The 27,031-nt window shown below is 36.0% G+C and overlaps 3 protein-coding genes and 1 pseudogene across 4 annotated transcripts in view; 2 read left to right on the forward strand and 2 right to left on the reverse strand.

Moving 5' to 3' along the window:
• The window catches only part of LOC107720660 (proline and serine-rich protein 1-like), a 16,286-nt gene extending 13,864 nt beyond the window's left edge, over positions 1-2,422 (forward strand). For both annotated transcript variants that reach the window (XM_016528428.1, XM_016528429.1), the window contains one exon: positions 1,559-2,422. In XM_016528428.1, coding sequence (XP_016383914.1) covers positions 1,559-1,684 — 126 coding nt within the window. In that variant the 3' untranslated portion in view covers positions 1,685-2,422. The remainder of the gene's footprint in view (positions 1-1,558) is intronic.
• Positions 2,423-3,501: 1,079 nt separating this feature from the next.
• Positions 3,502-9,425, forward strand: stoml3b (stomatin (EPB72)-like 3b). The gene is made up of 7 exons (XM_016528323.1): positions 3,502-3,577; positions 5,075-5,178; positions 5,657-5,729; positions 6,889-6,971; positions 8,624-8,827; positions 8,946-9,080; positions 9,204-9,425. Exons 1-7 carry the CDS (start codon positions 3,523-3,525, stop codon positions 9,390-9,392), a joined length of 843 nt encoding a protein of 280 aa, XP_016383809.1. The 5' UTR covers positions 3,502-3,522; the 3' UTR covers positions 9,393-9,425.
• A 281-nt stretch (positions 9,426-9,706) lies between these two features.
• LOC107720601 (solute carrier family 46 member 3-like) lies at positions 9,707-18,649 on the reverse strand (annotated as a pseudogene).
• A 4,844-nt stretch (positions 18,650-23,493) lies between these two features.
• LOC107720545 (microtubule-associated tumor suppressor candidate 2-like) overlaps positions 23,494-27,031 on the reverse strand; it is a 39,878-nt gene continuing 36,340 nt past the window's right edge. The window contains exons 9-14 of the mRNA XM_016528279.1: positions 26,893-26,998; positions 26,735-26,808; positions 26,555-26,653; positions 26,350-26,469; positions 25,267-25,367; positions 23,494-24,402 (exon numbers count right to left, since the gene is read on the reverse strand). Coding sequence (XP_016383765.1) covers positions 24,078-24,402; positions 25,267-25,367; positions 26,350-26,469; positions 26,555-26,653; positions 26,735-26,808; positions 26,893-26,998 — 825 coding nt within the window. The 3' untranslated portion in view covers positions 23,494-24,077. The remainder of the gene's footprint in view (positions 24,403-25,266; positions 25,368-26,349; positions 26,470-26,554; positions 26,654-26,734; positions 26,809-26,892; positions 26,999-27,031) is intronic.

Here is a 27,031-nt window from a genome sequence, read left to right on the forward strand (position 1 = left end):
GGAACTGACTGTCTTCAGAAACGTTTAGATGGTATTTTCTTTTCATCTCGTATAATTCACATTAAAGCAGTGTTTCAGCGCAGCTCTGCTTTGTTTACTGCGATAACCAAGGAAACGCTGTATCAGCGCCTCCTGCTGTCAGAGAGTGAATCAGCATCTCATTCAGAGCTTCTGCCGTTTGCTTCGTTCAGGCATGTAGTATAATTTCACAAAGCTAGTCAGAACATTCTGTTTTTGCTTCAAATTGGGTTATTATTAAATCAAATTATGTGTATGAAATTATATAACTAAATGATATGAAATGATAAAAATGATATGTATATAAATTATATAACTAAAACTAAATAATTGTAATTACAGATTTTTGTTAAATAAATATGTCAGTCTTTATTTTTCTTTTTAGGAAACAAATCAAAGAAAAAACCAAGGAAACGCTACATCTGGTGTTCCAGAAGCGCCTCCTGCTGTCAGAGAGTGAATCAGCATCTCATTCAGAGCTTCTGCCGTTTGCTTCGTTCAGGCATGTAGTATAATTTCACAAAGCTAGTCAGAACATTCTGTTTTTGCTTCAAATTGGGTTATTATTAAATCAAATTATGTGTATGAAATTATATAACTAAATGATATGAAATTATATAAATGATATGTACCTTATTGTCCCGAATATACCGTGATATTTTTGCTTAAGGTTATCATACCGTCAAAATCTCGTACCGGCCCATGCCTATTTGCAGGTATCTATATATTGATCGGAGGCTGTGGCTCTTTGTTTGATCATTAAAGGCAGAGTAAGTGATTTCTGGTAGCCAATGTTGATATTTGAAATCACCAAAACAAACACGCCCCTACCCCAAAAGGGTCTTGCCCCTATTTTGATAGCTCCGCCCCACATATATACGTACGCAACCCAGGCAACGATTCGTTCTGTGAAACAAAGCAAAACCAATGTTACACCGTGTCTACGGACGTGAGCGGCGCGGTGCAACAAATCCCCGACAGAAAACTGCTGCGGGGTTCTATTTATGACGTGCTGACACAAATTTCAAATGGTTTTCAATGGTCGTTTGATCGCGTCCAGTGTAGGCAGACTTTAGTTGTTGTAGACACGGTGTTACTCACCTATTGAGAAGAAACAAAGCAACCTCGGCGTCCGATCGCAGGCCTCCGCTCCTTGAGTTCTCTCCAGCGCTGGAAAGCTGATCTGATATTTACACGGGTCCTACTTCTTGCTTTATCGTTCCGCAGACGTTTTCCTCTTTTGTTTTTTATCCGCCATCTCTATCTTTCTGTCGCTCGGCTCGGCTAATGTCCATCCTATGCACTGAACGCGCTCTCCTCCACATCACGAGTAGACACGCCCCTTATTGCTGATTGGCTACAAGTTTGTTTTGCGATTCGGCCCGAATCAGTTTTCTAAAGTGTTTTTGAAAAATCACATACCCTGCCTTTAAAGGGCCACTGGATGTTATTATTATGCCTGCTATTATGATAACGAGCAAGATATTTTAGAAGAATTTGCTACTCTATGCAAATGTTTGTTTTGTGTGTGTGATTGCAGGCTCACTCTGCATCAGCGCTCGACAGTTACCCTCCCCAGCCGAATGGATTCACGAACTACCCTGCAGCCGCTGGCTCGAGCTTCCCTCTGCAGCCAGGCCTGCATCCGCCACTGGGCTGGCAGTAAATCATTGTGAGCTACAGAGGGCAGGCATATCGAAAACGATGTGACCTAGTGTGTGCAGTGTGCATAAACAATGACGAACATTGTGGACTGTGGTGCTCCGCATGGAAAATGGTGTGTCATAACGCAATTATGGGTAAATTCAAAAACTTATGTGGCAGCTCTACTCTCCAATAATTTCCTGTAGAAGACACTCACGTCTCAAATCAAGACAAGCTTGTGGTTTAGAGCTCTGCATTAGTAGAACAGAATTTTATTGACTTTTGAGGGCTGGGCTTGACTGCTTGTTATATGTATTTGAATGAAATGAATACTATTCTTTAGTATTATTTTTTGGTATGTAGTAGGGCTTAACTCTGTTTAAGCATCATCATTTTAAAAATGAATACTAAAATGAATTTTAAATATACACCAGTAGAGGAAATGTGAATAGTGTGGGTGTCTAAATTTTACTAAACTGTTTTACCTATATCATGGAAGTAGTGAGTTAACTGACATTTTCTTCAAATGTCTGTCAAATACTGTACATGTAAATACCCAGTGAGAATGGGTAAATTAGGGGTTTGCTCTTTGTACTATAGCTGTTCTGTTTTTTCCCCCATTATTTTCCTAAGTTACCTTGCAAATTTTAAAGGAGTTGCTTTGCAACTCCAAAGTGACTTTAGTGTTACACATTTTACAGTTGTGCAATTTTGCTGAGATTAAGGTCAGAACCATGAATTTTGCATGTATACAATGTGTAGATCTCAGAGTCTCTGATAATCACATTTGTGTTCATTATATATTATAAAATATAATAAAGAATATGTTAGGTTTAGTCTAGTATGTTCTAACAGCATCATGAAATAAAAGTTCTTTTCTTAGATTCTCTTGCTGTTTGTCTTTATTCAGAATTTTTTGGTTAGCAGTGAATATGTCACTTCACCTTTCACTTGTTCAGGACTTTCCAGAATGACCACAAAACCCACAGCAGCTTTCTAAAATGAGATGCAATGTCACTACAGACAAACAAAACCAAATTCAAAATGTTTTGCTACCAGAATTCCATTGATGCCAGATTAATTATAAAAGATTATGGGAATTAGTAATTTGCAAATTGGTTTTTAGATGGCTGTTATTGTTTTGTTTTTTTTAATCGAAAAGTGATATTAATTTACTATACATGTTAAAAGGAAGTTTGTGTTGTATTACTGATTTGCCCTTTTTGATTATTAGAGAAAACCTGGCAAAGTCCATATTGAGGTCTTTGCCGGTTAACTTTTTCGGAGAACAGTAATATTACAGATTATTTTTGATGTTGATTTACCCTGCCCATACTTTTGGTCACGAGTGAAATAACCACTTTAATCTTTTTCACATCATGAATCACGAGAATCCTGCAATTACTAGTTTCCACTTGACCCTTTGTTCACTTACTTGACATTATGCAATACTACCTATGAGTTCCTGCATGTAAGCCATGAATGAAATGGATGGTTTAATTAGTTTTACTAAGAGTAAAACAAGAACATGTTTTTAAAAACTAGATGGAAAAAGGCATTCAAATCTGTATAGCGAGAAGCACACTGGCTAGCTGAAGAATAAAGCATCTTGGCCTAAAGCAAACAGCGGATGTGTTTCAGAGAAATCGCAATCATCATAACTGCTTCATTAACAAACATCAGCCTCATATTGCACAATGGATGGTGTCATAAGACCATTAGAGTCTGTAAATGATCTTCTAATTGCATTGTAGACAAGGCCACACCCTTCATAGGAAGTGCTTTTGCAGTACAAATACATTTCTCAGTTACCCACAAAGCCAATGCTGTCTTAAACATCTCGTGTAGCAACAAACCCACATGGAAATGGAGTCTGAGATGGAACGAGGAGCCCAGAGCAAGCAGAATCTAATCAGTAAGATGATCTCACCTTTTTTACTCTAACCCTTTTGTCTTTGAACACTGGACTTTAACATGTAATTTGCTGAGAGTATAATATAGTAATTGTCTTACCTACAGCTACAACAGGACTTGTGTGTTGAGGTCGATTGAGTTTGCATTGTTCAACTATGATCAGTTAGATTTGTCATTTGCATTAGTGTTTGATTTGCAAAGCAGTCAATTTTCCACACCGGTTCACAATTGTACCTGCATGAGAAAGAAAGAAATATACAGTACATATATGAAGTCAAATAGCTGTTTGTGTTATTTTTAGTATTCCTAGTCAGCAATTGTTCAGATATAATCTGAACAGAGAGGAAAGGTCAACTAAACTTGAAGTTAATGGTGTTACATGCATATGGTACTGTATGTCGCAATATCTAACAGGATAGTAACTGCAAGACTATTTAAAGGAACCTCAAAAAGGCTAAAATGGTGAAAAAGAAAGGGTGACAGCCACAGAACCTAAACTATAAACAATTTTTAATGTATTTTAAATGTATTTAATCCTTTTTTTTTTTTTTTACTAAAATCTTGATGCTGAATTCACAGAAAGGTCTGTATTCGTCAACTACTAATTTTAGACTTCAACATTTTGTGGTTTTAGAGTTGGCCCATTATCCTGATTTGAGTAATCACATCAGATTATAAATAACCTGAAGAGTTTATTATAGTTTCTTGGTTTCCTCTCTTAGGTTAATAGATTGCTCTGTACAACACAATAGTTTAGCACTTTTGACTGCATTATACAATAACCACTTCAGTGAAACAGCACATGCGAACACATATAAACACACGTTAATCTTTCTTTTAGAAGAGCATGATAGACAGGCCATAAGCATAAAATATGGCCTTGGTTTGAAATTGTTGGGTGTGTGTGGAAAAATTAGTGTAGCCTTATCTGTCACACTTAGGGGTTGTGGGCCGATGTTCACCACCCACCCACTCATAAAGGACCACCCAGAGCTGATTTATGATGAAGAGGGTCTCCCTGGTGACATGTTTACCTGAGAGACTGTTGATCCAGTGAGGGGCCGATATTGAATTTTTGGTGTAAAGTGCTTCTATTCAGGGTTAAGGGTAAAAGATAAGATGTGGTTTACAGTTTGATTGTTAGTAAGGATTAAGATGAGTCTTACTGATAAGTTGCTAGTTAGAAAGGGAATTTAGTTTCTTAGCAAACCAAACTATCTAAATGAATTGAATCATAATTTTAAGTTTATTGGTCAATTGTTACACTGACACTTTTTTTTTGTTGGTCATCCTAAAATGAAGTGAAACTAGGATGTGGAAGGTTTTCCACAAGACAACTGCCTTAAGTAATATAACTTCCATGTGAAGCATCAAATCACATGCATTGAATAAAACATGTAATTAGCACTGAGTTCTTTCACACAGCTCAACATTTTGACCTGTTTAACTTTTAGTCATGTGCTGTTTTTGAGAACGACACCGTTTTCTGTGGTTGCAGGTGAAAATAACGGAGGTCTGGGCTGCTGTGGGTGGATCCTTGTGATTATCTCTGCATTTTTCTCCATCTTGATATTTCCAATCAGCATTTTCATAAGCATTAAGGTGTGAACCACAATAGGACAAACAAAACAAATAATCCTGAAAAATATTAATTACTATGCTCTCGGGGACCAGTGTTATTTTTGTATCATTTTAGTAGTTTTCATTACTATTTTGAATTCATTTTATTTTTACATTTATTATTTCCATTTATATTTTAATGTTTATCATAGTTGTCATACAGACGACTGGTTTCTTAACTCTCATATCACACCATTGCCTTTCTTTTCAAATATTAAAATAAAATAAATTTATTACAATTTGAACTCAAATCAATATTTGAGTATGGCCACTTTATTCATTAATTTGATAACAAAACAATATAACTAAATACTTTAAAGTTGGCTTTCTTTTAACTTTAAAGTTTACTTTCCTAGTAAGTCTTGCACTTTAACAACATCAACGCCTGAATGTTTTACACCTGCAGTTGTTGTTCAAATGTTTTATAACCCACTTAATATGTTTGATAACTGTTTTATAGATTGTGAAAGAGTATGAGCGTGCTGTCATATTTAGACTGGGGAGGATAACAGCCCGAAAAGCCAAAGGACCAGGTAATACTTAGATTCAGTAGGTTAAAGCTAAACAGATACTTAGGTAACGCCACCTTTTGTCAAAGGCAAATCAATATTTGCCTTAGACGTTCCTCGATGCACAGGTACCAATTGTTTACAACAGCTGAGGACACCCTTACGAAAAAGAAGTTTATTCAAGTGTGCTATTAGTATACTTCTTTTAAACTAAAAATAGGAAAGTATACTTTTAGTCCACTTTTTATGTACTTCTCAGAAATGGGCTTTATGTACTTCTCAGAAATATACTTCAAATGACATTTAAGTATACTTGAATAACATTATGGAATAAAATGTCGACTAATAAAGAGGTAATAATGACTGTCAAGCTTTGGGGTGTTGATCGACTTTATCTACGTTTTGATTATCATTCTGAATCCAATTCATAGTCTTTTTTTCAGCTTTTTGTTCAAAATGTTGTTTATTTCTTTATTTTTTATTTATGAAACTTATCCACATTCAAGTGTTTAAAAAAGGAATGCATGAAGCTAGAAGCAGATACCCTGTTCTTTTGATGTTTTGTATGTTCAGATATTCATATAACAAAATATAGACAAACCTAAATAGGGACATAGTAGTATACTTAAAGTATGATGTAAAGTTCACTTAAAGAAAACTTACGAGTATACTTGCAGTATAAAACTACTAAACTAGTAGTTTACTGAGACTATACTTCAAAGTGTACTAAAATGCTACTACAAGTATTTAATTAGTAAACTATCAGTATACCTATAAGTTCACTTTTAGTATAGTTGCAGTACAAACTAAACATTTTGATGTAAACTAGTTGTGTACTCAAAGTTTACTACTGTTATACTTAAAGTATACTTAAAAGTATACTTTTATATACTAGAAAGTGGGCCAATTTAGTCCCAATGAGTATTGAAATAGTACACTTACAAGTATACTACTAGTACACTGATATTTGCATACTTACTACATAAAGTATACTTAATAAAATAAACTTGAAGTATACTACTTTTTGGTAAGGGCATTCACAGAACTTGTTCTTAAAACAATAAATGTGGCCTACTAGCTCAGTTCCTGTACAAGGAGTCAGTTTAGTTCAAATAACGAATCAGTACTGTTTGACACAGATCATATAATAACAAATACAATTAAAAATGTTACTTGTGTCTAGGAATCTTCTTCATCATTCCCTGCACGGACTCGTTTGTTAAAGTGGATCTTCGAACCATCTCATTTGACATCCCTCCCCAGGAGGTAAACTAAAAAATAAATACTCAATAAACCAGAGGTTAATATCGAGTAATTTGCATTTAACACGTGAATAGTTCCAGCAAGCGAGGTCAAAGCTGAATCAACTGAATCAATCTGCTGTTCTCCAAGCAATTTAGCGTTTCGTTCCTGAACAATCAGTGTTTTCGAACGAATCATTTCAATGACTCGGTCATGAAGACGGTCTTGTTTCCTTCTTGAACGAGTCTGTGGCTGTGTCCGAAATCGCCCCCTATACCCTTAAATAGGGCACTATTTGAGGGAACAGCCATTTTTAGTGGTGTCCGAAACCATAGTGGACGTTCTCGAGAGCATTCAATCCCACAATGCACTGCTAAAACGAGTGTACGACTGGTGCACGCTCAACGGCTAGAGAATGCCCATAATGTACCGTGAGAGTCACGCGCCGAATGAATGACCGCATCTCGCCAGAAGATGGCGCCCGCAGCTGAATAATCAATCCGTTCATTTTTACAAAGCGCTCATCCATGGCGTACAGCATAATGTACAACACGGGTATAAATTCATTGTAAATTGATTATTAAATTGTTTGATTAGGGTTTATACATAATTTCCGTGACAGAGTTCAAGATAAATCCTTTAATCTTACTACTGGAGCTGCTAGTTTGCTAGTTTCAAATGATTAATAAACAGCAAGCACAAACTATGCAAAAAGCGGCATTCCTTCCGGTGCACTCAAGTGTCCGAATTCACTACTCGTTTTCATTCACTCCTTCTAGTGAACTGAATTAGTGACCTAATGTAGGGAATAGTGAATGAGGGTATAGGGGGCGATTTCGGACACAGCCTGTGTTTTTGAGTGAAATGTTTGAGGCTGAATTCGAAATAACATATTAAATAACCCTCTTACTATTTGTGCCACATAAATATATGGGAGCAATGGTAATGCTAGTAGAAACAGAATGCTAGTATAGTATTCTATTTTGAATTCACCCTGAGTGAATGAATCGCGTAATGCACTATTCTATGACGTTTAATAGTATAAATGGTGCGAGTAGTGCATTCACACTGAAAATTCCAAAAAGAAAAAGTGCACTTTAAATACCCGGATGATGCACTTAAATAACCGAAAAAATGAAGTGTGGAATGTTGGACACTTCATGCACTCAATTAAAAAATTAAGTGTGGAATGTTGGACACTTTATGCACTCAATTGTCGCAGTTTTAATTACGTACCGAAGGGGGAGGGGCTATGAGACTCCGATTATGAATGACAAAATAACCTTATATAATTCATACTATACATGGTTGAGTACATAGTGGATAAGTACATAGTGTATGAGTGCATAGTGTATAGTGCGTCATTTGGGACGCAGCTTATGACTCACTCATGAAGACTTCACTTTCGTTCCTGAATGAATCAGTGTTTTGAACGAATCGTTTCAGTAAATGATTCAACGACTCACTCATAATGTCTCCTTACTGGTGTTTTTAAGCAAATCGTTTTAGTGATTCAATGATTCGCTCAAAACACAAGTCATATTTAGTTTAGTTTGTGAATGTGTCAATGTTTTTGAACGAATAGCATAAAGTACATGACCTTATGTAGGCCTACTCATCAAGACAGTCACTTGTTTTGTTCCTGAAATATTGATTTTGTTTTTGTTTGCATTTAGATCTTGACCAAAGACTCAGTGACAGTTTCTGTGGATGGTGTTGTGTACTTTCGTGTAAATGACCCTGTTGCCTCAGTGGCAAACGTGTCTAATGCAGATTACTCCACTCGCCTACTGGCCCAGACCACCTTGAGGAATGTCCTGGGCACCAAGAACCTGTCTGAGGTCCTTTCTGACCGAGAAGTCATCTCCCAAAGCATGCAGGTGAGTGTGATAGTGAAAAAGACAGGTAAATTTGGCATTCCTGCTTGTGCATCAATGATATAATTGCAGGTCAGATAGTAGCTGAAAATTTGTTCCATAATTCTCCTCCCTGCTGCAGATAACTCTAGATGAGGCCACAGATTCGTGGGGAATCAAGGTGGAGCGGGTGGAGATTAAAGATGTTAAACTGCCACAGCAGCTGCAGAGAGCAATGGCGGCCGAGGCGGAGGCGGCCCGTGAGGCCAGAGCGAAGGTGAGTATTACTGCCACACATTATTAATGTATGTCTAAATGTATTTTAATGGTAAAAAATGCACTACATTTGATGTACAATTTGTGATGCCACACCCTAATATAATGGTTTGTGATAATGTAGGTTATTGCAGCGGAGGGTGAGATGAACGCATCCAGAGCTCTGAAGGAGGCGTCTCTAGTGATCGCAGAGTCTCCATCTGCCCTTCAGCTCAGATACCTCCAAACCCTCAACACCATCGCAGCCGAGAAGAACTCCACCATCATCTTCCCTCTGCCCATGGATGTCATTAGCCACTTCATGAAGAAATGATCGCTGAATATTCACAAAGTGTACAGATGCTCGCAAGCCATTCATTTAGAAATTGTACATGATTTTCTTCTTATGTGTCATATTTTACATGTCATTTATCTTTTACGAGAAAGAGTGACAAGGTTTACAAATGATTTATTTATTAAAAAAATACAATATCAGTATCATATTTTAGAACATATATCAGTGTGTAACAACTTTCAAATGCCAATTTTATATTCTTATATACAATGAGTATGCATGAAATTAAATAAATTACAACAAAAAGTAGATTTTACATTTTTAAAACATATATAGTCATTTTCACCAATGTGAATGACAATGTCTTTCAGATGTTCTTCCCCTAACCATAGACAACCGTTCATTTAGAGACCAAAAAGAAACCAAGAACATCTACACGCATCATAGTTCCTGGTTACAGATTCTTAACCTCTCCGTTCACATAAGTGTTTTCTAACTTTCCACTGGAGGACACTATTGTGCCAAAGAGTGTCCATGTTATGGTGGTAGTTCAAAGATTTCTGTGTGGTTTTCCATCCTCTCCTCCGTCAGTATGATGGATTCCTCATACACATTCAGACAAAGACAAAGAATAACACTAAGGGGAAAGTATGTGTAAATGTGTTACATTTAACATTTCATCTGTGGCAAAATTTTAAATATAATGAAACATTATAATAGCAACACTGGGAATTATTAACACTTAGTGCACTTAAAAATTAAGATTAGGTTTGCATTAGATTCAGTTAGTACAGTGGTAAATTAGATTAGTTAGATTCATCCCAGTGACTAGAATCTTTTGAACCCAATTACCAAAAGGATTCAGAAGTATTCACTTAGTTCGGTGAGTAGTGTTGGTTAAATTACTCTAAAAAAGTAATTACTAATCTTCAACTGTGTATTTGAATACTGTCTTAATCTCTCTAAAATGTATTGCATTACTTATTACTAAATACTTTCTTAACCTTGACCAGCTGAACAATACAGGGATAGTCATGAACCTGCTCTTTTAATTCGTTCAAATAAATCACAAAAAATTAATTAAATTATTCTCGAACTGATCAAAGTATTTTAAGAAGGTAAAATTAAAAACTTATATTATAACATTAGATGTAAAATTTTGGTGTTAAATCCACTACTGTTTTATATCGAATTGTTCTATAGTCTATACAGTATTTAATGCAAGTACATAAGAAGTAACTGTAATTAAATGACAGAAAAATTAAGAGTAATTCATTACTTTTAAAGGGAAAAGTGATTAAATTACAGTCATCAATCTTATCAGGTTACTGTATATCGTTACTCCATAGATGGCGATAAAGTATGCTTTTTTGTGTGTACGTGTTATTAACATGTTACACATTCTGTGACAAACCATCAGGGGAGGTCTTACCAATTAGGCAAAGGTATGTGACCGCCTTGGGCCCCCAAAAGCCAAGGGCCCCCTAAAATGCTTTTCATATAGGAGATGCGCATTAAGCGCTGACATGCGAATGGTTGCTGTTTGCGGTGTTTATTACTACGACAACCATCCGAGTTGAACGTGCTTTTTGTGTATCCTGCTTGAAGGAGATAAAAATATCGAGAAACCAAGTAGAGGACACATACGCAGTTATTTTGTTGGTTGATATAATCCTTAGGTGTGTAAATGTATAATTGCCTTTTCATTATTTTTTCAGTTTTATTTAAATTTGTAGTTAAAATAACTAAAAATAAATGTATTTTAAAGTTTAGAATTAGACAGCCTTTGCATACAGGCTTACGCTGGTAACTCATCAGTGGACTTTCCTCATCAATATAGGCTATACTTTTTCACACTTTTCTCATTCTATATTTCTGACGCTCCAAAAGCGCCTCCTACTGGTAGAGAATGAATGTTCATTTTCAATAATCCAGTCTGTAGTTTTTGTTCAGACCAATGCGAAAATCCACCCACATAACCCCGTTTTAAATTAATATAATAATTTATACTTCTGACTCACCCCTGGTTTAAACGCTCAATTGTGAGGTTTATCATTTTATAATTTATTTTGTTTTTGTGAAAACCTGTGTCTCAACTGTAAATCTGTTGCTATTTCGTGGTCTACAACATGAAAGAAAGCCATTATAACATGTACATGAAAAATGTAGAAACATTGGACACAACTATGGGGCACCATTGTGCAGCAGCAAGCATCACAACAAATAAGGAACCTCAAGGTTGATCTAGGAAAATGTGTGCAAATGTATAGGGCCCCAGTCTGCCTGGGACCCCCAATTCACTAAATCTGCCCCTGCTAACCATAGTATGTCTCGTTCAACCAATGAAATGCTCCTTCACAGTCCTTCCCTTAGGAAGTATATAGAGGTGGGCTACTCACCATATCAGGATGACTGGTATGAGAGTAAGGCCTGCAGCCAGTAGGAAACTAAACCCGGAGAACCAGGAGAGAGTAGCTGCATAGATGCTGCTAAACATCGTAAATTAAAGACCGATGCTCAACATCTCCACAAAGGCTATACACGCAAACATGGCACCTGTACACAATCACACAGTCACAACACAGCCATCAATAATTCAGAGTTCATGTGAATTGGGAATGTTCTATTTTTTGGGAACACCAGAATTTGTTTGCTGGGAATAAACAAAAAACTAACAAATTAAATGAAAATTAATTCTATTCTATTCTATTCTGTTGAGATTCTTACCTTGCTCCGATCCAGACACTATTTTGGACATCATGGATCGTAGGACAAGAGTTGGCATGATGGACAGCAGCAAAGGCAACCTCACTGCAATGAATAAAACATAAACCATTGTTCCACCTGAAAATAGACCATCCAGCCACCCATTAGAAACTCCATAAATGCCCAAACTCAGTCTTACCCAGGAACATGAGCAGGGTAGACTTTGCAAACGCTGCCATGATGAGGCCGGCTGCCACAGACATCAGCCCCAGCAGGATGATGTAGGCGTCAGACAGACAGCGGGACAGCAGCGCCACACCGGCGAAACTCACCAGTGGCAGTAGAGAGAGCCGAGCCATAACCCACCAACACCTCACTCCAACACAGAGGAGTGTTCAGCTCATACAAGATGAAGATGGACATGCCACCCTGCAGGGCTACATGTGAGGGACACAATCAATCAATCAATCAATCAATCAATCACAACAACAACAACAATAATAATAATACTAATAATCATCATCATCACAGTTCTTAAATTGGGGCTAATTCCTCATCTTTTTCCTCAATTCCTCATTTTTATTTTATATATATATATATATATATATATGTACAATAATACATTACTTTTACTGGTAAGTTTTTTTTTTTTTTTTAATGAAATGCTCAGCATGAGACTTGATAAAAATACAGTAATATTGTGAAATATTATCACAATTTAAAATAACTGTTGTCTTATGAATTTGGAATTCGTTTTTTGGATGGATTCTCCATCACTGGTCGTCCTCTGTTTCAGTGTCTGATCTGTGTTGAGCGTTACCTGGCAGTGGTTCATCCTGTAACCTTTCTGAAGTTCAAACCTCTCAGATATAGAGTGATTTGTTCCTTTATTGCCTGCATGGCAAGTGTTGTCTCTTGTGGTGTCAATGTAATGTTTTTAATGCTTGAGTCCATGTTGCATCTCCTTGTTTCTTTGTTTGCACAGTTCTTCCTCTTTCTCTCTTTTCAGTTGTTCTGCTGTGTGGCTGTTCTCAGAGCTCTGAAGCAGTCAGGACCAGGAGAGAGAGGGGGAGAGAAAGAGGAAGAAAACCCCATGAAGAGAAGAGCATTTTATCTCATTCTAATATCTACTGTTACTATGCTTATCTTATATGGTCCCTAAATAATTTTAATATCTTATTTTGGGTCATCGGAAACTGACACATCCTACCTTATTGTTTCTCTTTGTTTTATTTTGGCTGGTTTGGTGCAGCCTCTTCTGTTTTTTTACCGCATAGGGAAACTGCCCTTTAACACGTATTAATAAATCTACTTTAATCATGATTATGAAGACTGTATAATCCATCTTTTATCATCCTGCTAAAAGATAGAAACAGAAAGTTATGCAATGTTGATTTATAAAAATGTCGTTATTGATAGTGTTTGATTTAAAATGCAACTTTGGTGCCTCTATCTTGTGACCAGTTGTGTCATGTTTGTTGTATATACAGGTACAATGTATGTAACTCTACTTTTTAAGATGTAAAAGTAATAAAATATGGTGTACTGTGTCATTCAAAGGCATAATATCTAAAGATTGTCAATGCTTTTTGTAAGTAAATATTTTCAGCCCAGTCTCCTTCTTTAAATGTATGTAACATTTAGGGATTTTTTTGGGGGGTAGATGCTGAAATGTACAACATGGACTTCTTGTACTACCAGTATCTAAAACAGTATTATGTATTTAATTTTAACAACTTATCCTAGTAGGGGCCATCTTACCCCTCTTTTAATATTTTAAATGTTGTGCTATAAGAACTAAATGATCAAATGTTTTTATTTACTTCCTATAATATTTCCTTTAAAAATAACATTGTCAAAATGATGACTTTGTTTCGACATTAGATAAGTCATAGTCAAGACTTCTGAGGTAGGACAGGTCAGACAAGGATAAATTGCATGTTAGTTAATGTTAGATAATAGTTAGATAGTTCACAAAAGTTAAAAGGGGCGGACTTACCCATTAGGCAAAGGTAGGCGACCGCCTTGGGCCCCCAAAAGCCAAGGTCCCCTAAAATGGTAACTCATCAGTGGACTTTCCTCGTCAATATAGGCTATATTTTTTCACACTTTTCTCATTCTATATTTCTGACGCTCCAAAAGCGCCTCCTACTGGTAGAGAATGAATGTTCATTTTCAATAATCCAGTCTGTAGTTTTTGTTCAGACCAATGCGAAAATCCACCCACATAACCCCATTTTAAATTAATATGATCATTTATACTTCTGACTCACCCCTGGTTTAAACGCTCAATTGTGAGGTTTATCATTTTATAATTTATTTTGTTTTTGTGAAAACCTGTGTCTCAACTGTAAATCTGTTGCTATTTCGTGGTCTACAACATGAAAGAAAGCCATTATAACATGTACATGAAAAATGTAGAAACATTGGACACAACTATGGGGCACCATTGTGCAGCAGCAAGCATCACAACAAATAAGGAACCTCAAGGTTGATCTAGGAAAATGTGTGCAAATGTATAGGGCCCCAGTCTGCCTGGGACCCCCAATTCACTAAATCTGCCCCTGCTAACCATAGTATGTCTCGTTCAACCAATGAAATGCTCCTTCACAGTCCTTCCCTTAGGAAGTATATAGAGGTGGGCTACTCACCATATCAGGATGACTGGTATGAGAGTAAGGCCTGCAGCCAGTAGGAAACTAAACCCGGAGAACCAGGAGAGAGTAGCTGCATAGATGCTGCTAAACATCGTAAATTAAAGACCGATGCTCAACATCTCCACAAAGGCTATACACGCAAACATGGCACCTGTACACAATCACACAGTCACAACACAGCCATCAATAATTCAGAGTTCATGTGAATTGGGAATGTTCTATTTTTTGGGAACACCAGAATTTGTTTGCTGGGAATAAACAAAAAACTAACAAATTAAATGAAAATTAATTCTATTCTATTCTATTCTGTTGAGATTCTTACCTTGCTCCGATCCAGACACTATTTTGGACATCATGGATCGTAGGACAAGAGTTGGCATGATGGACAGCAGCAAAGGCAACCTCACTGCAATGAATAAAACATAAACCATTGTTCCACCTGAAAATAGACCATCCAGCCACCCATTAGAAACTCCATAAATGCCCAAACTCAGTCTTACCCAGGAACATGAGCAGGGTAGACTTTGCAAACGCTGCCATGATGAGGCCGGCTGCCACAGACATCAGCCCCAGCAGGATGATGTAGGCGTCAGACAGACAGCGGGACAGCAGCGCCACACCGGCGAAACTCACCAGTGGCAGTAGAGAGAGCCGAGCCATAACCCACCAACACCTCACTCCAACACAGAGGAGTGTTCAGCTCATACAAGATGAAGATGGACATGCCACCCTGCAGGGCTACATGTGAGGGACACAATCAATCAATCAATCAATCAATCAATCACAACAACAACAACAATAATAATAATACTAATAATCATCATCATCACAGTTCTTAAATTGGGGCTAATTCCTCATCTTTTTCCTCAATTCCTCATTTTTATTTTATATATATATATATATATATATATGTACAATAATACATTACTTTTACTGGTAAGTTTTTTTTTTTTTTTAATGAAATGCTCAGCATGAGACTTGATAAAAATACAGTAATATTGTGAAATATTATCACAATTTAAAATAACTGTTTTTAAATATCTTTTAAAATGTTATTTATCCTTGTGCTGTCAGCTGAATTTTCAGCATCATTACTCCAGTCTTCAGTGTCACATGATCATTCAGAAATCATTGTAATATGCTGATATCCTGCTCAAGGAACATTTATTAATATCAATTTTGAAAATAGTTGGTCTTTTAATATTTTTTTTATTTAAACCATGATATATTTTTTCAGGATTCTTTGAAGAATAGAAAGTTCAAAAGTGCTGCATTTACTTGAAATAGATTTTGACAAATAAATGTCTTTACTGTCACCTTTTGTCACTTTTTATTTATTTATTTTGCTGAATAAAAGCTCTCTCTATCAAAAGAAATAAATAAAAATAGAAAAAGATAACTTAGCCCAAACCTTTGAATGGTAGTGTATCATTACAAATATGCTACCTTTTTAGGCCTTATATACTTCATTTTACATATTTTTTAGTGCTCATCTTAATTTCTATTATTAATTAAAAAAAATTTAAACTATAAATGTACTTTATGAAATATAAAATCGCAATTATGAGAAACAGGCACAATTATGACATAAAATCACACTGTGAGTTATATATGTAATTATCCATTAAAAGGGTCATATGATGTTGCTAAAAAGAACATTATGTTGTGTATTTAATTGACTTCCTCTCTATCGACCCCAGAAGGCTTATAATATAACCTGTCAATGTAACTTGTTTGGAAGCCTCTATTATTTCGTATATTTGCAATTCCATTTGGTGCAACTAGAGGCACAAACATTATACACTGCATTGTCACTTCTGATGTATCACAAACAGATTCACAGCTTATTCACAGCTTGTGAATAATATCAGAATGATCATAATCACCCTGAAAAAGGCAAAAGCAGCCAGCATGAGCAACAGCACTACATTCCTTCTCCGTTTAGAGGCCGCAAAGAGCAGGTAGACGCCCTGCAGACGGGCGGTAAGAGCTTGAGACTGGCGCAGTCGAGGGGCTTCGGCAGCTGAGGGGCCGGGCGAAGACAGATTGGGGTTTGGAAGAACCAGGGACTCCTTCAAGACCACCAGCACATAGAAGAGGTTTATCAGATGCAGAAAGACTGCAGTGAGGAAGGGTCAGGTGAAGCCAGCCACTTCGATGTAGAATCCAGTGTACAGAGAAGCTAAACCAGTCAAAACCCCTAAAATCATGTCCAGCCGAGCCATTCGGACAGTCTTCTGTCCTTCTGGGCCACATAAGCGAAGCACCCGCCGATCAGAGTAGTGGGGCCGCCCATCAGGCCTGACAGGAAGGAGGCAGCTAGCAGATAACTGAGACTGAAGGAGAATCTACTGACCAAAACATAGCAGACCGCGAACAGAGCGTCGCCCACCAGAGGAGGAACGATGGCAACTTTGCGTCCACAGTGGTCAGTGTAAGGCACCAGGAGCAGCGCGGATATGAGACTGGGAATGAGGAAGCACAGTTCACTCTTGAGGAGGAATATTGACGTCTCCTTCTGCACTGCCTGAGAGAGGAGAATAAAAAAAAACTTTCAGATCAGAACATAAAACAGTGTACATGTATTTTTAAGAGTTCTGTCTAGTTATGCCTTTAAAGTGTAGTTAACTGTGAGAGATGTAGGGAGTGAAAGTGAGTGTGAAATAGCAAACCGGTAATTCAAATATATCAAATGACAAGCAGATCCACAGTAAGAGCTTGTTAATTGAAAAGGAATTTTCTCACACATACACAAAGACTACAAACAGAAACAAGTACAAAACATGAGCTCAACTTCAGCAAATATAACCGGTTCTCCAGAACTCTTTTATTGAGATATGAACATCATCATCAATGTAAACTTTACCTAGTTAGCAAAGCAAACAGTTTAGTCTCTGAACACACTCATTCTATATAAACTTTTAACTGAACTATTTCAACTTTCTCTGAGCTATTTTATTTGCTGGTATTTATTTTTAAATGTTATTTTAGTAGTATTTATACTGTTAGAATTTTTATTAATATTTTGAATAAGCTTTTATTTTTTATTATCATTTCAATTTGAAATTTTAGTATTTTATATATTACTATTTAGGTTTCTTTTTTATTTCAGTTTTAGTTGAGTATTGTTTTTTTTCTCCAGTTTTAGACCAGTAATTTTAGTGCGTTAGCATTTCAGCATTTTGTTAAATTGATTTTTTTTTTTATTTAATCTAATCTAATATTATTATATCATTTCAAAAATGTTTTTAATAGTTTGTTTTATAGCTATTGTCCAGATTTTATTTCCCCTATATGATCAATTTAGGGAAAATTTATTTAGAGTGTCTTAAAAATAATATTCATAATTTCAGCTCAGTTGGTATATTAGTAAATCAATTTTGTTGTAAAGCAAAACAAAATAAAACACAAAACAAAACAAAACAAAACAAAAAACAAAATAATTACTGTCCTAGGCCTCAGAACTACTGAGGCCTAGCTCTACTGTCCTAGAACAGTTCAGTTTGAGAGCAGCTTGGCATCATCATCAAATGGGTTATTATTCATCAGAAACAATCCAGTTCTTTTTCATTTTTATACATTTTAAAGTTATAGATTCAAAGTTAATTGTAGCTAATTGGTTGTGTTACTTAACTGTCACGCACCATCACACATTAGATCTACAGGACATGTGATAAATGCCTTTACATTGAAACAGAAGGTTTTTAAAAGTCAGAAGTGGCCGTTATGGAAGCAGCTAAAGGCTCTGACCTGGTGTATGGAAACATAGCTGTGGTTGTTTGAGCAGTGAGACAGGCTCTCAGAAGGGTAGGTCATGCCGCTCAGCTCAAACCACAGCCTACGGTGCACATACTGCTGCAGCAGAGGGTAGATCATAAACATGGCAAACGCATACAGGTCAACCGCCGGCTCGATCAGAAGCACACGTCCCATCCCACTTCCTGCTCTACACCGGCAAAAATAACAGGAGAGGTGCTTGAGAGGACATAAAACAATTCAACCAGTGACAAAAATTACAGTAAGAGAAGAGTTTAATCCTTTATTATAAATATATAATAAAAAGCCTTTTAATTATAAATAGATAGATTTGGTGATTCTTACCTGCAAGTTATGATAAGAGAAATCTTTCCATATTTAAAGCATTTTGTTCCTTCTTCAAATCCACTTGAAACGTCACAGGACACAGCAAACTGAAAGATCACTCAATAGCATGTTGTGTTCCGATCTGATTATTCATTTGCGACTTTAGAGCCTGTAAGACAGAGACTTCCACTCCTAACATATGTTTGTCAAGACTACAAATCCTCAAAGGAACACACACCCTCAGAACACGAATGTGTGTTTGCGTATCACAAAGAAGGAAGGAGTGGAAACTAGTAAAGAGGAGTTTGGAATACAGTAGGTACAAAATGTATTTGGACACTCCAGTCACATTTAAAAATGTTAGAAGGTCATCGTATCTGATAAAATACCAAACCAGTTGGCATTTATTTGAAAGAAATAAAGCACCTATACTTTTGAAGTTTGTCAGTATAATTTGACAGGCAACATTCTCAGCACTTTGTATTACATTCTGGCAAGGTGAATAAACTTTCCTCCAGTAATGTTAATAGAATGTTCATTCAAAATAGGGCTGTCAAATCGATTAATCGTGATTAATCACATCCAAAATAAAAGTTTGTGTTTACATAATATATGTGTACTGTGTATATTTGTATGTAAATATAAAAACACACATATACATGTATATATTTAAGATTATATATATTTAAATATACACTGTATATATATTCATATTTATACAGTATATGTATATATTGTTATATATAAATATATATTACATAATTAAATATACTTCAATACATGTGTATTTATATACATATAAATAAACAGTACGCATACATATATTATGTAAACACAAACTTTTATTTTGGCTGCGATTAATCGCGATTAATCGATATGACAGCCCTAATTCGAAGTTATCAGGTCTTTAATAACATTCCCAAATCGTTTTGGACTAAAAACATTTGACTAAAACATTTTAGTTTAACCATTCATCTGTTTTTTAAACATCACTACTTTCAGATGATTTCGACTCGAGAACATTCAAAAGTAACATTCATTCATTAAATGAAAAAATGGTTTTTAAACGATTCAAAAATTTGATTTTTTAAATGTTCAGAGAACATTCAGAAATAATGTTTTAAAAACTTGAAGGGAATGTTAGTAAAACATTCTAAAAACATATTTTTGTTAGCTGGCTAATGATAACAAATAAGCAAAAAAGCACATGAGCATTTTCTTTTGAAACATTTTAATATTCATCCCCACCCCCCCATAGTGAATACAAATGAGTTATATATGAATTCTTTCCATTCCTTATATTTTCTATGCTACAGTTACAGCGTGAATCATCACAAGTTGAAAACGTACAAGGGGAAGGAATGATCCATCCAAGACAAACATGCATCGATTACTGTGCACTACAACACAAGAAATAGCTTACAAACGACTGTAAATCCAGTCAGAAAAGACATAATAGAAGTCAAATGTTAGTAAGTAGACAGATGGACAAATTTCATTCAGTCCAATAAGTGACTCCACCACTCCCAGTTTACTTTGACTGTGTCAGTATTTTCAGGGGTAAGTTAACATTCAGTAGTTTAGATGTCCACAGGACAAAGAGTCAGTGTGTCTTAGAACAGGATTCTGTTGTTTCATATCATTCATTATAATCTATGGACTAAAGCCATAGTGAAGGTCATCTTGAGGGCCATAGAGAAAACAAAACAGGATTTAAGTATACAATTAAATACATATTTACTAAATGTAAATGTAAAAATGTAAATGTAGATTAGTAACAATTTTGCACTTTGTTATAAACCATAGCAGGTGCAGATTGAGGTTGCTGAGGTTTTTTGTTGAGACATTAATTTAGAACATAAATACACAATATGAAAAAAGTAAAATAAAATTAAAATGGAAAATGAAATTAAATACTAGTAAAATCAATCTAGTTTTAAAAATAATTCTGTAAAAAAATGAAATAAAACGAATAAAAAAGCAAACAAATATTTAAAAAGATGCATTTATTTTCTTGTATTAAACCAGATATTACCTGTTTGTTAGGTGGCTATAATGTAATAACCTTTTCATTTTTGCTACTTTGCACAATAAATGAAGGCACATTCCTGAAACATTTATATACTTCTTGTCGTGAATCAAAATGATTCAGAATTTAAGACAGGTTACTAATGTAAAATGATCTGCTGTTGTTTAATTAAATGTGTTATTTTAAAAAACACGCTTTAAAATATTTAACTTTTTTGGGTGTGGTATATAACTGTATTGTGCTTGACAGGAAACATCCAGAAAAGTAGCAAAAAATGAACAACAACAAATCATTTCTATCTCAGAGACAGAAGCCAATGAAATTAATTCAAAATGCAAAGCTACATAATTTGAAAATGCATTAGAATTAGAATAAAAATACATTTCACAGTAATTAAAAAAATTTAACTGTAAACAATAGTGTCTCAAATGAAGAAAAACATCTGCAAATACATATTTGCTGTGTGTGTGTGGATTTTTTTGTAGATTGCTGGTCTTGAATAGCAGATTATTGTACTTCTGTGTATGATACCCTGTACAAGCACCAACTGATAATAGAAAAAATATTATCAGTGAAGAGTTTACAAAAATTCTCATTCGTATCAAAAGTGTCAAAGGTTGACCATTGAAAGATGTATCAATTGTAGAAACACACACACACAAAAAATGCAAATCCAAATGTTTAAAATTTCAAAAAATGGCCTGTTTTGAAATATCAAAACCCACTTTGCAAGAGGAATGTCTTCTTATTTTTCATTAAAAAAAACCCAAAAAACTCATGTTTTACTGAAAAACTCAGAACTGCCTTTAAAACAGAGCAAAATAATTTCCCTGAACTTTATCATACAACATTTAAAGACACAGTTACATTCTTTTCTAGTTCACTCATACAGAGAAATCTCTCTCTGTTATGCTACACTCTACAGAGGTAATACAAGAGTTAACCAGCATTACAATAAAGAGAAATCCAAACATACGTTTAACTACCATATTGTACCTCTGTAAAACCTTTACACAACACACCTCTGACAGGTGTGACATGAAGAAGAAACTCCTGTCCTAGTAGTTATGGGTAAAATATTGTCCTCAAACATTTCAAAAATTCATCAGAGGTGGAAGCTATCATCCTCAGGAGTCCGAGTATCTACGCTACCATGACAACTATCCTAGGATTCACATTAAGAATGGAAGACTTACATCACATGCACATCAAGTAAGCAAAATGTCCATTAAATTACAAAGTACTAATAAAAATGACAACTACGATTTACAACAACATTTCCTGTAGTCGGTACATATACATTTGCTTGATCTCCCTGCTTTATGTCATGCATGAAGTGAGAGCACTTGCTTTTGTCAGGTAAGTTAGGAAGAACAGGAAGAACAGACTTGATGCTGAAGAGTTTTTTGTCTTGTTAACCAAGCAACCGGTAAAAATGGGCACAATGAATATGTGCCAGCGAAGGTGTCATGTCATGTCAGCAAACTGATTTGTGTATGAAGAAACACTTGCTTAAAAAAGCTGCTTTTGATATTAGCTGGATTAGTCTTTTTGGAGGGTCCAGGAAAACATACTGTAACTGCTCATGCACCAGTGGAAGGCATTGCAGTTTGTTAAGACAATGTGAAAAGGCCTTTATACTGCAAAAATCATTTTCTTAATAAGCATTTTTGTTTGCCCCTACAGTTATTTAGACATTTTTTAAAAATATATTAAAATAGAAAACAGCTATTTTAAATAGTAATAATATTTCACAATATTACCATTTTTATTGTATATTTTTATCAAATAAATGCAACCTTGGTTAGACTTCTAAAAATATTTTTACAAATCTTACTGACTTACTGACCCAAACTTTTGAATGGTCTACCACACCTCATTACGAAAACGTACCTGTTGGAACTTTTTCGCAAGACGCGAAATACGTAACAATAAGTACGTATCACTGCAATTTCCAACAGAAATGAACACTAGAGACGGTAAAACATTGAGCACTTGTAATCGTTTTCGTACACAGTTATGATTACAGCTCCATATGGTTTGCTTTCCGAACGTAACAAGCTTGCTTGGTAGCTCAGCCGACACGCAATTGGACTTAAGATGCGGAATCCTTGGGTATGAATCCCATCAAAAACATGACTCACAATAAAAGAGTTGAAAGATGAGAGATCGAGAATGAGAGAAAACAAGCTACAGTAAAACAGCATACTTGCGATTGCATTTTTACGTCACATTCGTTTTTGTTCATACAATCGGGTAGGTTTAGGTGTAGTGCAGATGGTATGTTATTTTAAAACGTCACGGAGCATTAGACTTATAGCGCCACTCAACGGACATTTCAAGTCAGAACTGCGGTGACACCTACAAAACCAATGTCACATAAAACGTACCATATGTACGTTCATCTGTTCTGGGGGAAAAAAAACAAACACTCTTTTAGCGCCACTCAATGTCACGAAACGTACATGGTGGCACATATTTCGTGTCTTGCGAAAAAATTCCCGAAGGTACGTTTTCGTCATGAGATCAGGTTGCGAATGGTAGTGTATGTATATATGTATATATTTGAAGTTATGCTTTAAAAAATGCCCATGGGGATAGGATAAAAAATGTAAAAATCATAATAAATAAATAATATGCTCATTTTTTAAGAATATGTTGATAATTTTACTGTAAGAAAAAAATTAAGAAAATGGCATCTTGCAGTATATATGTCGTGACTAATTCGAAACATTCTAAATCAGAACTTGGGAGATTTGTAAAATCAGAAGACATATCGCATAAAAAAATAAGCCAGACCACAAAAAATGCTGGTGCATTTATCTGTAGGAAGAAGGTAGGGCAGAAACCTAAAGTGCTTTTTGTTGTATAAAGTTCTCGTATGTCATTCAGAAGAAACTACAGACATTTGTGTTGGAGTCCAACAGCATGTTTTAGAGTCAAAGTTGAGCTACTTCTGTATACACAAAAACGGTCCTGCCTCCATGCAGACCAAGCATTGTTGGCAGCACATCATGAGCATTAGCATCATTAGCTCTTTCATTCTGATGCTACGCATTTACGAAGTCCGATTCGTCAACAAACGGAAGTGACAAAGGCTGTCTGACCATTTGGGTTGACATTATCTTAATAAATAAAACCTGTTTTTCTAAGAAAAACATGGACGGTCTGCACGCCAAAACGATACAATGCTGTCACAATGCACAGTAACAGAAAATGGGCGATGTGACTGGGATTCAGTAAAACAGCTCATCTGGAAAATGTGTTGGCGTTTGGGATCCGGGCAGGGGACAAGCGTGCTGCTGGTGAGCCTCTGAGAGTGGGCGTCCCTGGTGCCGGAGAGGGGCCAGGAGAACAGGAGTGTGTGGGGGTCCCAGGACCCGGAGAGTAAGGGTAAGGAGGGATATCAGGGCCGGGGAAGAAGGCTCTGTGGATGGGAGAAGAGGAAGGAGACAGATGGGGACTCGTCTGGAGAAGCCAGAGCAGCTCTTCATTGTTGCGGCTCAGCCGTTTCTTCTCGTTGGTCTCCTTCTCCACATACTCCTGAAGGTTTGCGTTCTCCTCAGACAGTTGTCTATAAATATAGGAAGAAATAGTCAGGGTTAGTCAAAAGTCTGGCTATGCAAGACCTTAATTCACCCAAAAATGAAAATTTGCTTTAATTTACTAACCCTCAGGCCATCCAAGATGTAATTGAGTTTGTTTCTTCATCAGAACGGATTTGGAGAAATGTAGTATTAGATCACTTGCTCACTAATGGATCCTCTGCAGTGAATGGGTGCCGTCAGAATAAGAGTCCAAACAGCTGATAAAACATCCCAATAATCCAGATGTAATTCACACAACTCCATTCCATCAATTAACATCTTGTGAAGTGAAAAGCAAAGTGTTTGTAGAAAACAAATCCATCATTAAGGTGTTTTAATTTTAAATCGTCACTTCTGGCCAAAAAAATGAGTCCATAATCCATAATACTTCCGCAAAAAAAAAAAAAAAGAAACGCCCATGCCCTGTTGTCCACTCAATTTGTTTATAACTGTTTTTCCTTGATCTGTGCATATTTCTCTCCTGATTCAGACCAGACGACTTTTTCACTGGAAAAAGCCATATTATGGATAGAGGACTCATATTTTAGTATTTTGAATGATGGATTTGTTTCTAACAAACACTTAGCTTTTCACTTCACAAGTTTACTGATGAACTGGAGTCATGTGGATTAGTTATGGATTATTGTGATGTTTTTATCAGCTGCTTGGACTCTCATTCTGACGGCACCCATTCACTGCAGAGGATCCATCCAAGTTACGTAATGCTAAATTTCTCCAAATCTGTTCCAATGAGGAAACAAACTCATCATGGATGGCCTGAGGATGAGTCAATTTTCAGCTAATTTTAATTTTTAAGTGAACTACTCCTTTAATTCAAATACTGTATTTACCTTGAGACTGTGAGATGGCGATCAATGCGGGCCATCAGGTCTTCATTCTGCTGCTGAAGCACCTGGACCCGCTCCTCCAGATACAGGTTCTTTTGGGCCTGCTCGAAGAATCAAGTGAACACAGAGCTCGACATTAAATTCTTACACAAACCTCCCCTGTCTGGACAACAGGGGTCTGAAACGTGCTTCATGTGAGGAAAAAACTGAGAATTCATAAAAGCTGAAAGGAAAAGGGAAAAGCACGCCCTATTTCTACATCATAAATAATATAACATCCAAAGGAGCAGAAAGGAAAAAGTAAAACAAAACAAAAAAGTTTTAAAGTGGAAACTGATTCAATATCCAAATCATAAATAATGTACTATAACATTACAATAAAATGGACTTTCTAAACACAGTACAGAATATATACAAACATACATCATATACAGCACTCTTGAAGGACCCCAAGAGGTTTGTCATGCCTGTTCAGAAATGAATTAATCTCCTTCCTTTATTATTTATTATGGTGTGATCTTTTTGGATGTTTTAAGGGTTTGTAAAGTACTTGTATACAATATCTTTTGTTATTTGAGCTTCAGTAAGGAATGTAATGTGGCATGTCACTATAAAATCAAATCAATATTTTATCATAGAAATGAATGATTATTTAACATCCTGCACTATAAATATTCCCTTGTATTTTCTTTTTCTGGAGTCTTTTTCGTTTATGTGCACTGTTTTCTTTTATGCCGCAGTTTTTCTTTTACTTGCATGATTTTATTTTTTCCTGACACAATTTTTCATGTACAGTTTTTATATAATTTTTATATTTATTGTTTAATGTTTTCTTCTTTCTGCCAGTCGTTTTTTATTTATTTGCACAGTTTTTTTTTCTGCAGGTGTTTTTCTTTCACCTGCACTGTTTTCTTTTTTACTGCAGCAGTTTTTTTTTTCAGCACTATTTTTCTTTTTCACCGTGACAGTGTGGAGGGAAAACTCTGTCCTCTTCCGTTACTTTAAACCGCATACAGGAACACGCTAGACTGCACAATTCTCCTGCACAGTGTGTTTATCCTGCTCACCTATTCACTTGGAGCTTACCACTTTCTCCAGGTGACAGATCTTCTTCTCCTGGTCATGAATTTGCTGGTTCTTCATCTCCAAAACCTCCTTCAGACTCTTCAAGTCCTCCTCGATATGTTGATATGGCGCCAGCACATCCTGCAAATACATTTACAATACTTACTTTCAGTGTTTGTGTGCCTATATTCAAGTATCCCTTTCTAAATGTCTTAAAGAAACATACCACAATCTGTTCATCAGTGCTCTTCCTCAGAGCTTCTTCAAAACGCTTGGCTTTATCTTTCAGAGTCCGGTTCTGGAAAGTCAGAGTGTCCACTTGGTCCTAAAGGAAATGGTACTGTTACTGATGAATCTATTTGGATGATTTGCAAAAATCTCAAACCTTGATTTACTCAACAATCACCTGAAGCGAGAGGCGCAGTTTCTCAAAGTCCTCTTCTAGACTGGCCTTTTGCTGCTCATGGGCTTTCCTTAAGTCTAAGAGAAATGAATGCAGAATTTTAGTTCTTCTCCACATTTTGGTCAGCTGGTTAGTAGTGGTATTACTAATCAGACACTAACCCCTCATGGTCCTGGCATGCTCTTCTTGCAGTGTTGACATAGTGATGTTGTGCATGGTCTTCAGGTCTTCAAGGGCGGCCTCATGGTTGGCAGTCAACTCTTCAATCTAAACACAAAACACACAGTTGAGTCTTCAAAT

Source organism: Sinocyclocheilus rhinocerous, unplaced genomic scaffold, assembly GCF_001515625.1.
Source record: "Sinocyclocheilus rhinocerous isolate Xijiao unplaced genomic scaffold, SAMN03320098_v1.1 scaffold603, whole genome shotgun sequence".
In the NCBI taxonomy this organism is placed as follows: domain Eukaryota; kingdom Metazoa; phylum Chordata; class Actinopteri; order Cypriniformes; family Cyprinidae; genus Sinocyclocheilus; species Sinocyclocheilus rhinocerous.